Source organism: Saccostrea cucullata, unplaced genomic scaffold (assembly GCF_032062105.1).
Source record: "Saccostrea cucullata isolate Sc308-1 unplaced genomic scaffold, CSIRO_AGI_Scuc_v1 ctg12966, whole genome shotgun sequence".
NCBI lineage: Eukaryota > Metazoa > Mollusca > Bivalvia > Ostreida > Ostreidae > Saccostrea > Saccostrea cuccullata.
The window spans coordinates 1-12,865 of record NW_026921144.1 but is presented as its reverse complement, the minus strand read 5'-3'; the positions used below and the strand labels follow the sequence as shown (position 1 = coordinate 12,865).

The window sequence follows — 12,865 nt, the reverse complement described above, 5'->3', positions numbered from 1 at the left end:
CTCTTTTACTTGTTTTAGTCCAATTTTCACGAAAGAATGGCTTGGAACATTTGTATGCAACTACACAGCTTTCTCAGAAGCAATTTTGCGTTTTGTTACAGAAAAATTCCTAATTATTCATTTTTTTCTCTCTCGTATTCTGAAAACTCGGAATGTATATTTTTGGGCACTCTTCCGTGTAAAACAGCTTGCTATAATCACGCACCCGTAAAATCGTGTCATTGTGGTAAAATCGTGTCATTGTGATATTCTTTTTATTCGAGAAAATAAAAGAAATATATAAGCATATCATTCGGTAAAATACAATTATAAGCCTTGTAGCAAATAATGCAAAACTCAAAGTTGCTTAATTTAATTTTCGATTTTCATGAGAATTGGATACGACACTTTCACTTACAATTTACTGTGTGCATTTGTCATGTTTATTTGTATTTGCTAATTTAAACAACATTGCAATTTTTTCTGATATAAAGGAATTAGAATAATTGATATAGGCTCGTATACATGTAACGATTGCAATTACTTCAAAGTGCAGAGGGAAACGGGGCCTAGAAAAATTCTCGAACTACATGTGTACCTTTCCAATAATAGAATCATCCGTGTCATAGAAACAAGAGTGGCCGAGAAAATCGCCACATCGCAGCACCGTTTATTTATTCCTCAAAGAATAGAATCCGATATTTAACATTTTAATTCTTTGAATACACATGTTAAAGAAGATCTTTATGTTTGGGTAGAATTATTCTTACGATTTACGCAAATAACAAATTTTCTTGATCTTAATCTGAGTAAACCGATGACCTAGCATCGTTTAGAGAACTCTAGGACTTTAGTAACAAGAATAGATATGGGTTACCCCATATCCAAAGATATTCGACTTTTAGATTTAATATGTTTAAGAGTGTTTAATGACTTTTATGAAAATAAAACTGCACTGTCTAGATATAGAACTTGTGTAAATTTCGTGAGTCCGGTCACCCAGTCTCCAGCATTACGGTCACCCAGTCTCATAACAAGCAGTACACATACCTGTGTCCGCAAGACCACTTAGCCTTGCATGGTCTGCACACGTGCGATGGAGTTGTCAAACGGACTCTCGCGAACAGAGAAGTTACGATGGCAGACAGAACTTTTTTTTCATAATTAGATCACATGAATACAAAATTTAATTAAGCTGATTAATAAAAATTAAACGATTGTCAGTTTTTTTTAAAAATCAAAGAGCGGTAATATTGACCTCTGAAATCGGAATGTATATGGGTCAATGCGCGATCGATAAACGGGTTACACATGTTACATAAACACTGTAAACACAACAGTCAGGGTCCGAGGAAAATTCACGATGCATAAATTTAAATTTAATGACAGTGAACTATTCTAAGCTTGAATTTTTTTTTCATAAATAATTCCATATTGAATATTAATCGAAGGAAAAGATGATAGGTATTTTTCCTCTCTCCCGTCTTGTTGTTTAAGCTAAATACAAGGAGAAATTAAAGTTTTCTCTGAATAATCTGTATGACATTCAGCTAGAGAATACGTTAAAACTTATATCAACAAAGTTTAACATTCAGTTTAGTTAGGTATATTATTCTAATTCACTTTATATCAGTTATGCGTGTTATACGCGTACGCATAAAGAATTCTTCACTTGCCGTATAAAATCAGTTACCTGTACATGGATTATGAAGTTCGCTGCTCATATGATAACACCTGACGAACAAAATAACGTTTTCATGAAATCAATAAGATGTTAAAGAACCCATTTCAAATCGATAACCATATCGAAATATTTACCGTTTTTGAGTTATAAAGAAAAAACTTTCAAGCGCCCTAGACCCCTAATTTGAGGGGCCAGTCCCTTTTTAATGATGTCAAATGATAGATCTTAAAATTATGCACAATATTTGTTCATCATGTCTTAACAAATTATTTTTAGTTTAAAAGATACATCAGGAAATATATGTAAATTTTTGCGCTTTTAGGCATTCTCATTTTTGACCCCTATCTAGCACCGTTTTGAGAGCAGAAATCGAAAAAGAAAAACCGATGTGCACAACTTCAATTCTTCTAGTATTAAAATGCAGTCGAATTTCTGCTCCAGCTTTTGTCGTTTCTGAGCCTTTGTCTGGAAATGAACAGTACCAAATTTTCAATTAAAGGGAAATAACTCGAAAGCGGAAGGGAATTTTTGAAATTTATGAAAAAATTTTAATAGAGTTTTGCAAAGTTCAAAAACGCTGAAAATTTGAGCGAAATCCGTTCAGAAATGAGCAAGTTACGAGGTCTCAAAGTTGGCGTCTAGGAAAAAAAAAGAATAATAGGGAATAATCTTAACCATCAGAATCAGTAGAAGGTCTTCCGCCTGAGCGGAAGACCTTAATAAATGTCTTGTCCACACTCCGTCATTTAATGTCAATTCTGCCACGATTAGTGACAAGATGAAAGAAATGCTGTAGACATTACTCTCCAATAAATCACAAACGTTATCAAAAAACTAGAGCCGAGCTCGTTGCAAAGCAACGAGTAGGTCTTCCGTCGGAGCTGCGGACAAGGAGAAATGACCTTGGGTCAAGGTCATGCCACATTCTACTGTTAAAGCAATCTTTTAAGGGTAGATGTCATCTTATTTATGTTTTACTATTAAAAAAGATAGCAAAGGAATGTTTGCGACCTTGACCTTGTTAAAATGACCTTACGTCACACCATGACACACGCTGGTGATAAGCAAAGCCATTTGTGTGCTACCGTATTGACGAATTCTTAAGCTATATTTTTTTCGATAGACTTTGTCACAGCTAATACGTGTATACATGTGTAAATCTAGGTATGAAAGTGTTATCCTTTCTTTATCGAAAGTCATGGTCAATTAATTTTAAGCAATGTTTAAAGCCGGTTAAACTTCAAGGTCAAAGTTCATTATATGCTCGTATTTGAAATGATTTTATCACAGGTCACATACATTTGATTTTTGTGTAATACGAAAACCCTATCTTTTCTCATTCAAAAGTTATGATCAAGATTAAAATTGTGAAAAGTAAGTCAAGCCTCAAGGTCACGTTGTCAAAATCAGCGTATCGGTATTTAAAAAAAATGTTGTTACAGGTAATACACAGTGGTAAAATAAAAGCCCTAATCGATCTCTTTTCTCTCAAAAGGTATAACTATGGTTAATGTTTTTGAAAAGTGGGTCAAACTTCAAGGTCAAAGGGTCAAAAATCATAATGAATTTTCAAAGGCGTTGACACAGGTATTACATGTACATGTTTATAAAATGAAAGTTTTCAATAGTTATGGTCAATTTAAAGTATTGTTATTTTTTAAGTAGGTCAAGCTCCAAGATCAAGGTCACGGGGTTAAAAATCACAGTATATTTGAAAATTACATGTCACAAATAATGCACATGTGAAATATGAAAGTCCTTTTTCAACTCATTCAATAGTTATTATCAAGTTTAAAGTTCTCGTGACAGATGGACACTGTCAGACTGGTTGACAAATAAGGTTTAATGTGTCCTAATAAAAATAAATACACGTTATTTAAACATGATGAATTGAGAAATACGAAGAATAAAAAACTAGAAAATATTAAAAAAAATATTGCACTGGAGCTATATTCAAATCCGTGTTTTTCAACTGCTTGAATCTAAAAATATTATTTACCGTGTGTCTCTAACACATTCCTTAAACTTTTCTACAGTTAAAAATTCCTTACAACCGTTTTTAATTGTCCTTCTGAGCCTGAACTTGAGATAATATGGATGGCACTGTAGTTCTCTGGTGATCCATCTCAATTTTTTTTAGAACAGCTAGCGAGCTACAGATCTGCAGCATGACAATTGTCATAAAGTTAACTTTACAAATCCATTTGATATGTAACAGAATTGAATTTTATGAAAAGAATTATTTCTAATGCTTATTTTTAACACAGCGATTTTTTTCCACCAATTGGGAATGGGTCCGATACCGGTTCCATTGGGAAAAATAACATCGAAGAAAAACAGGCGAATTTTCTCTCATTAATGCAAATGCAATGTATTTTGCTTTTATTCTAAATCAATTACCTATTAATCCTTGTTTTAAAGAATAAGCAACAAGTACTTATTGTTTTTTATATCAATGTCCCATGCTTTGACATTTTCATGCTTTCAATTTGTCAAAATGTATGACACTGCACTGTCTAACTAAATTAACCCATATGTCCCGCCAAATTACGACTTTCTCTACTTTGGATTTAAGCGGAAGTGATCAATTAGTCAACTTGTACAATGTTTCATTTAACAAGAAATACGATGTTGTCGAAGTCTGTTGCATCACAGGTGAATTGGGAATTTTTAGTCACAGAATTGGGAAAAATTAACGTTTTTTGGCGTTGGGAACGGTGCCGTTTATCGGTATCAGTTATATAAGGAAAAAAACGCTGTAACATAACAAATTATTAACCTATCAAGTTAAGTTAAAACAGTAAAAAGGACATTGATACTCAGTATTTATCTAAGGAGTTAGTGTCAATCCTCAACCTCAAAGAGCGTTCGACTTGTATGATAATTGCGTTTGTGATGAAACTGCCGTGAACTATCCCGGTCGTGAACATTAGATGTACTGGACATTCCGTCTTCAAGAAAATATAGTTCTACTCTGGACTATTCCGAGTTACCTAAACGTTTGTATGTATGTCCATGTGTGAGCGTTTCAACCTGTCTTTGTTTTATGTGACTTGACTTGATTTATTTTTCAAAATACAAACTTTAACGTTTTATTGCTTGAGTTTCGTTTTATAAATCACTTGTGTTACTGTCACCAATTATATTCTATTAACTTTGTTTAATTATCAGAAATGCAATGCAAAATTCAGGATATCAAATGCAGCGAAAACTGGTAACCCCCCCCCCCCCAAAAAAAAAAAAAAAAAAAAAAAACTAGTACATATAGTACATGTACACACTTCGATGCTCGATTGTACACTCTAGAAATTAAAAAGTTTATGAATAAAAAAGTTTAGTTAGGCATACTCATCTTTGCCGACCTTTTCTTAAATTTATTTGACAACCTGCGAATTAACAATATCGTGTATGATTTTTTGGTTAATATTATAATAGGTTATGGAGTAATCATGGATTTCATCACCAGCCCTGGCCTGCCATTCTCGACTCTGAAGGAGAGCATTGTATCATTTCAGGGGGGTTACGTATCGCAGTGAGAGGAAATTTAATAATTTAATCTCTCTTAGTCAAATAAACACGAAAGAAAGGCTTGGAATATTTGTATGAAATTACAGGAAGAAATTTTGCATTTGTTAGAAGAATTTCTAATTATTCTTTTTTTTTTCTCGTATTCTTAAAGCTCATGTTTGGTGCTCTTCTGTGTAAAACAGCATGTAGTTTAGTTAATATTATGTACATGCACCTAAAATCGTGTAATTGTGATATTCTAGCTTTTTATTTGAGGAAATCAAAGAAATTTATGAGCATATCATGCGGAAAAATACAATGATAAGTTATGTAGCAAATTATGCAAAACTCAAAGTTACTTAATTTTATTTTCGATTTTCATGAGAATTGAAAACGTCACTTCCACTTACAATTTACTGTGTGCATTTGTCATGTTTAATTGTAATTGCTACTTTTATCAACATCGCAATTTTTTCTGAAATAAATTAAGCAACAATTAGAATAACTTGATATAGGCCCGTATACATATAACGATTGCAATTACCCAGATAGCATGACTACATTGGGCCAACGTTGGCCGAAGAATGTTGCTTATGTTGGCCCAATGTTGGCAATTTACGTTGGCCCAATGTCCTACTGCTCATTGGCGCGCCGTTGGCCCAACATGTTGGGCCATCGTTGGCACATCACTGTTTGTTTTTATGGCAATGTTGGTACAACGTTATCCCAACTAACCAATGCCAACCATCTTTTTGGTAACGTTGGCCCAATGCTGGTCTTCCGTTCAAATCATGATTATAACGTTGGTCCAATGTTGGGCCAACGTTGGTACAACACTGTTTGTTGAAATGTTAACGTTGGTACAACGTTGTTCCAACATACCTTTTTGGGAGGATAACGTTGGCCCAATGCTGGACTTCCGTTTAAATCGTGATTATAACGTCGGTCCAATGTTGGGCCAACCTTGGTACAACACTGTTTGTTGAAATGTTAACGTTGGTACAGCGTTGTTCCAACATACCTTTTCGGGAGGATAACGTTGGCCCAATGCTGGACTACCGTTCAAAACACAATTATTAGGTTAGTCCTATGTTGATCCAACATTGGAACAGCATTAATCCAAAATGCTAATGGCAGGTAAATTTTACATAGTGAGGTTGGCCACACATTGTACCGCTAAGTAAATAAACAGTGAATTTTTAAAGTTTTGTTCAAAACACTTATTAGAACAAAAATGATAAAAAATAATGATAATAATTAAAGAATTTACATAGATGTTTATTACTTTAGAAATTTTTTCAAGTATAAAAAGCTTCAGTAGTCTTTCAAAACACACAATGTTTCAACAAAATACGTTTTAAATCGTTGCAGTCTGGGTTGGTTCTTCATCTGTCCCACATTGGTCATCAGTAACGGCCTTTTCTTTCTTTTTTTCCTCCCTTTTCTTTCGTCCCCCATCTCTGTCACTTGCAAATCTAAACCAGGTTTTTGCCACATCAAAAATTTCTGCGTCTGTTGCTGATGGACACAATCTGTTTTTCCGAACTGTGGCTGTAAAATAAACTTTCCATAATAAATCTGAATTCCTTGATGCCATTTTGAAAGGTTTTTTTACTTCTATTAATTCATTTCAATGTAAACTTATTTATTTAAAGTAAAAAAAGAAGTTTGCTATTTGGATTTTACACACCTGTCAAAATGTCCTTTACTTTCAAGGTGGAAAATGCAGTTTTTCCCCCCTTGCCAATCCAATTAATTGTCTTTGCAAGGTCTGTAGAGAAGAGGTGTGCAAGAAGTCTTCGAACATTTGTCTTTACGTTATCTCCTCCAATTGTGGAAAGAGACCTCACCTGTATTCAAAAAAGAGGAAAGAAACACTTTGAATATGATATCATTATCAATTTCAACTACATGGCTTCATATACAAAAATAATATTTACGACCATTGTATTCAAATCAATATTTTAGCTTTTAGCAAATGTGTGTGTGAGAGAGACGGTGTGTGTGTGTGTGTGTGTATGAAAATTACAGGAGAATTTTTGCAACGGAAGTGCATGGACTTACAAAGTTTTTCGTGTTTTCACTACTCAGCAGCAGATCCTCTAGCTTTTCAAGCTCCTCCTTAGACTTGAGTGGGAAATCTACTGCTAATGGGTCTGAGCTCTCTGCGTCTTGACTAGTAGGACCATTAATTCCATCAATTTTACCCATCAAGCTTTGAAGCAATTTCGTATTAATGTGAGCTTGAACTTTTAATTCTTCTACAGTTGTAAGTAACTTGTCCAAACAATTGAAAAGTTTTTTCTCTGTTGCTGCAAGGAAACGAAGAACATGTACAATATCAGACATTTATCCGATTAGTAAACTAATTTCAATTATTATAAATTTTCACAACTTTAAACTACAATTCAAAGGTTTACAAATTAATCATATCGGTAAAATACCTTGGCCATTCATGGGACTTCTGTCAAGAAGGGCCGAAGTCTCCTTTGATACACATGTATTAACAGTTGCAGAAGGTCTTGGTGCTTGTGGTGTTGATGGAAGTGATGGTAATGGAGGCAAATCTGGGACTATTCTTTTTTGCTTCCTTGGTGACTGTCTCCTGTGCACTATATTTTCAGGTTCTGTGTCATCTTCCTCCGAATCTGAGGAGATGAAGCGTGGGTTTGGCCTGTAATTGAATTATTATAGGTATCAAATCAGTACAATTAATTTATACAACTGATGAAATAATCAAAACATTTCAGTTAATATAAACATCAAGAAACATAACATATGAGTACCTTTTAGCTCTTTTAGGAGTTGTTTCCTCTGTATCCGTCTGAAGATCTGATGTATAAATGGCTTTGGACAATTTCTTTCTAGCATCTTCATAGTCAGCTACAAAATGATTATATTAGTTAGCTAAATTCAGATAGTCAAGCATCAATTTTATAACAATGTGTCTTTCCTATAGTTCTTGCAAATTTCATACCTGCTTTGGCCAGGACTCTGACTGGAAGCTGTTTAAAATTTTCCTTGGGTTCTACCTCAGCCTTTATCAAGCCGGAAATTTTTGCAGTGGATCGCATATTTGGCCAGTAGCAAGTCTTTTCATCAGTTGCTAGCCACTTCACAGGCACCACCTCCACTTCTTCTTCCTCAGTGAATTCCACCACTGCATATCTCAACTTTTTTGACCTATCATAATTTTGTTTAAACATTCATAAGTTGAATGTACTTTGAATAATATGAAAACAATTTAAAGGATGCTAATTACATTTACCAACAAATATAATTTCTGTACTTTTATCTTGCTGACAGTTATTAATTCAATCTTTCTATTACACCCATACTGTAATATTTTCAATGATCACTTCACCATTCTGCATCAGTAAAAGGCATTGCAATGTGTTTCGTTTTAAAAGGTAACGCTACACATTTGGATTGCAACTCAGATAGTTTTGCAACATGGAGACTGTTTCCTAGATTAGATACCTTCACAATGCCCAATAATCTAGATTCTAAAGGGGTCGTGAAAACATTTTCCTCTCTTTCAAATATGTTATAAACAAGGTAAATGCCGTTTTCAAAAGATACTATGTTTTTGATTTTGCAAATTTTCCCGTCTATCCTTACACAGCTGTCTTTGTGATTGACTTTTAAGACATATCTCTCTGTTTCCAACTTTGAATACTGAGATCCATTTATGAATCTCGCAGGTATGGGCCCATTGTTGTGGGGTTTTGTCAGATTGGGAAATGTTTTCTGAGTTTTCTTAATTTCTGCCTGCTCTGACAGTCTACGTACAATTTGGGCTAAAGGAAACTTTGGCTTTCTTACCATTTTTTTTAATTTTGAGAGATAGTTTTCAAATGGAAATGCCGAAATGTTGTCTAAACTGCCAAACCTATGGGCCTCACCTGCAAGATGGACCAACCCATGTACATTGTATACAGCCATATCATTGCCATATATCTGATAAAAATGTATTACAAAAGTTTCTAGCAGGTCATGAGCATATTGGTTATATTCACTTGAGAGCCTTTCATTCAGAAGAATATGAATTCCTACACAGAATAGTAAAAAATTTTGATACATATTTGGATGGATTTCACCAGAGAGGACAATAATGCCTGTGTACAGTAAAAACTGCCGAAACTCTGTAGCTTTCCACCTATCTATTTCAGATAATGACCTTGGCTTCCTTGCAAACTCTGAAGGAATGTGGTCTTTAAGGGATACCAAGTTTTTGGATATTTGTTGCACTTCATGTGATCCTAATCTGCATCGTAAAGGACCTTTTATCCACAGCAACAAAAGGCGTTTCATGACACCTAGACACACAAGATGCATGTAATCTAATGGAATTTGCGAAACCATTCCTATTGGTGTTCTTGAGAGAAGGGAAATGTCTAAATGATGATCTTCATCAGTTTGCTGAGAAAAAGATTCATCTGTTCTTACTTGGGCATTTGTTTCGGGGAAAGTCATTTTACCTAACCAGACCCCATGTTGGGTGCACTTGTCACAACCATGATAACCAGAATATGATTTAACACTTTTTATGAATGCTCTAGCAGGAGCATCACAAATAATTGAATCAATGATGACACGTAAACGTTTCCCAAAGCATTCAATTCCATTTCTTTCTACTTCTAAGTATTCTTTAACGAAATCATCTAGATACTCGTTAAGATTATCAGGTTTTTTCAGACCATGATACAAGCAAATAATGAAAACATTGTTGTTTTTAACATTTTGAATTCTTCCTAGAATTGGCCAGAACTGATCACTTGTACTTTTGAATAAAGGCAACCCATCTATATTAATTTGTACCTTCAGACAAAATTGTTCTGGTAGTGAAGTAACAATTTCTTGAATCTGACTGGTTAAAGATGATGCCATGCCAAAATAATAATATTGCCCACCACATTTATCCAAAATGTTGTAACTAACATTTGTTTTAAGTAAAGTACGAGGATCTTTTGGTAGGTCAGGGTGATAACTACGCAAAACTTGCAGAAGTTCTGATAATGACATGTTTGGAATTTGGTTCTTGACAGCCCATTCTCTTAAAGATTCTTTTAAACTTTGACCTGTCTCATTTTCACTGTTTGTATCTGAATCTGTGTCCAAGATATCGACAAAAACATGAGCGTTATCAAAATGCATTTCAAAGTCATCAACATGCATATTGTTTTCATGTATTCCAGATATTTCTTTTTCGGTACTCTGAGCACAGGGTTCATTATTTGGGAGGTCATGCATGTTCAGAGTTTCATGTACTATTTCTTCAGTTTCTGCATCTGATTCATTACTGGGTACTTCTAATTCATTCACAGAGTAATTTTGTTCTAATGTTCTGCGAACTCGTCTTCTAATTGACCAATATGATATGCCTCTCGTCTTTCTCTCTGCCATTACGTACAGTAGAACTTTGACTTTCAGCAAGATTAATGTCTTTCAATAACTACATAAGTATGTCAGGTATACCAAATTTTTTATCAAAAAAGTATTGAGTATATGCAAAGGTTAAAGGAATTAAATTACCTGTAAGCAATTAAATATCTTAATATCTAGATTTACTGACAACTAAATCAATATCTAGTATACTCAGATCTTCAACTATACATTACAATTGGCAATAATTTTTTTTGTGCTATTTACATCAATGGCAATTTAAATGTTACTACCAGTTGCATCTGTTAGCATGAGAAATGCATGCAGTAAATATACAGTATGTCCAGTATGTACAGTATACTGTAAATATACAGTATATATATCTAGCATCATCACAATGAAAGGTATGAGAACCCTTTGAATGGTAAAATTATGAACAAAATCAATAATTAATGATAGATTTGAAAATATTCTATACTTACATCTCGTGTAAAAGGCGGTTGTTGAATGCGCGCTCCACGATTTAAATCCCCCTTCTTTTTAATTGCATCTATCAGCCACCTGCGAGTAATTGCATCTGACAGCTCACCAAGCATTTTGGTATTTTAATTGCTGCGACTCTCCCAGTTTCAGCAAATCGCCTAACTTTTGTTTCAATGTAATTATAAGGCTGGTTGAGGTATATCTTGATTAATGTATATTTGAGCTTCATTCACATCCTGTCCCTTGGATCTTTGCTGTTGTAACAATTCTTTTTCATATCGCATACATTAATTTGGTCTTCTATTAATTTTCAATAAACCCATATAGCTTATTATTTTAAACAAATAATTTTTCACCCGTATTTTGTACCAATGCACTCACTCCAACTTAAAAAACACAATTGATAACATTGGGTCTGTGTTGGGCCAACATACTAATGTCAACTTTTTTTAAAAAAATATGTACCAGCTTAAGGGGTTTTACAAACGTCGGTCAAACGTTGGCGCAGTGTTATGTTCCCAACTTAGGAGCAAAATATAACTTCATGGCCAATATATATGATATATTCCCAAATATGGAACTCTTAAACAAAGAATGCCCATGCTAACAATGGACCAATGTTAGGCCAACGTACTGTTACCAGCGTAAATAAACTTTTGGTTTAGAATTACTATAAACGTTCGGCCAACGCTGGGCCAACATAGAAATCCCAACTTCCTTGGAAAATAAATCAAATTGCATTTTGTGATATCCAAACTTTGGATCACTTAAACAAAAGAATACCCATGCTAACAATGGACCAACGTTGGGCTAACGTACTGTTACCAGCTTAAATAAACTACTATAAACGTTGGGCCAACGCTGGGCCAACATAGAAATCCCCACTTCCTTGGACATTACTAGTAAATCAAATTGCATTTTGTGATATCCAAACTTTGGAACACTCAACAAAAGAATCCCCATGCTAACAATGGACCAACGTTGGGCTAACGTACTGTTACCAGCTTAAATAAACTTTTGGTTTAGAATTACTATAAACGTTGGGCCAACGCTGGGCCAACATAGAAATCCCCACTTCCTTGGAAATTACTAGTAATTCAAATTGCATTTTAATTTGTGATATCCAAACTTTGGAACACTCAAACAAAAGAATACCCATGCTAACAATGGACCAACGTTGTGCTAACTACTAGCTGTTACCAGCTTAAATAAACTTTTGGTTTAGAATTACTATGACGTTGCGCACGGTGTTGGTACACAATGACGTTACGTCAAAATAACGTTAAAAAGTCATAACGTTCTTATAACGTTTTGAACCTTATACATGCATATTTTAGATCTTTAAATGTATTTTATTTTTCAAAAATATAAAAAAAAAAATAAAAGGGCACATAGTGTTCAATGTTTGAACCTTCTTTTTTGAAATATTTAGATGTTTATTAATAAATCTTTATAATTAAATTTTAATTACTGGAATGCCAAAGGCACTCAGTGAATATTCCTCTTTCTATTTTTCTCACTTATCTGTCTTATAATTGTAAGGAGAAAATATATAAGTAGTATTCCCTTTCAACCTCCTTCAATATTTTTTTTCGGTTAGGTCATTACAAGTCTTTTATTCCTATTTATAGCATCCGCATGCGCTTAGGTGTATAGAGAAAAAATGAGAGTTAAAATTTTTATATTTCCTACGTTTCAATTGAACTGGTGTTATTTTGAATTAAAAAAAAAAATAAGTATCAATTTAGTATATTGAGGGGATGAAAAAAAAGGAGGGATGGAGAGGTTTCACCATTATGGAAAATCTGGTTTATCACGAAAATTCTA

At 34.0% G+C, this 12,865-nt stretch overlaps 1 protein-coding gene across 4 annotated transcripts; it reads right to left on the bottom strand.

The window, feature by feature from the left end:
• Window positions 1–6,488: 6,488 nt before the first annotated feature.
• On the bottom strand, window positions 6,489–11,305 carry LOC134259266 (uncharacterized). Of its 4 annotated transcripts, XM_062741873.1 has the most exons (7): window positions 11,038–11,305; window positions 8,148–8,353; window positions 7,957–8,053; window positions 7,615–7,844; window positions 7,235–7,482; window positions 6,861–7,020; window positions 6,489–6,721 (listed from the first exon to the last, which is right to left on the bottom strand). In XM_062741873.1, coding segments are annotated over exons 1-7 (1,137 nt in total). In that variant the 5' UTR covers window positions 11,040–11,305; the 3' UTR covers window positions 6,489–6,527. The 4 variants fall into 4 exon arrangements, with proteins under 4 accessions (XP_062597857.1, XP_062597854.1, XP_062597855.1 ...); XM_062741870.1 differs by lacking the exon at window positions 11,038–11,305 and having other exon boundaries at window positions 8,148–8,515; XM_062741871.1 differs by lacking the exon at window positions 11,038–11,305 and having other exon boundaries at window positions 6,489–6,715; window positions 8,148–8,515.
• Between the last annotated feature and the right edge of the window lie 1,560 nt (window positions 11,306–12,865).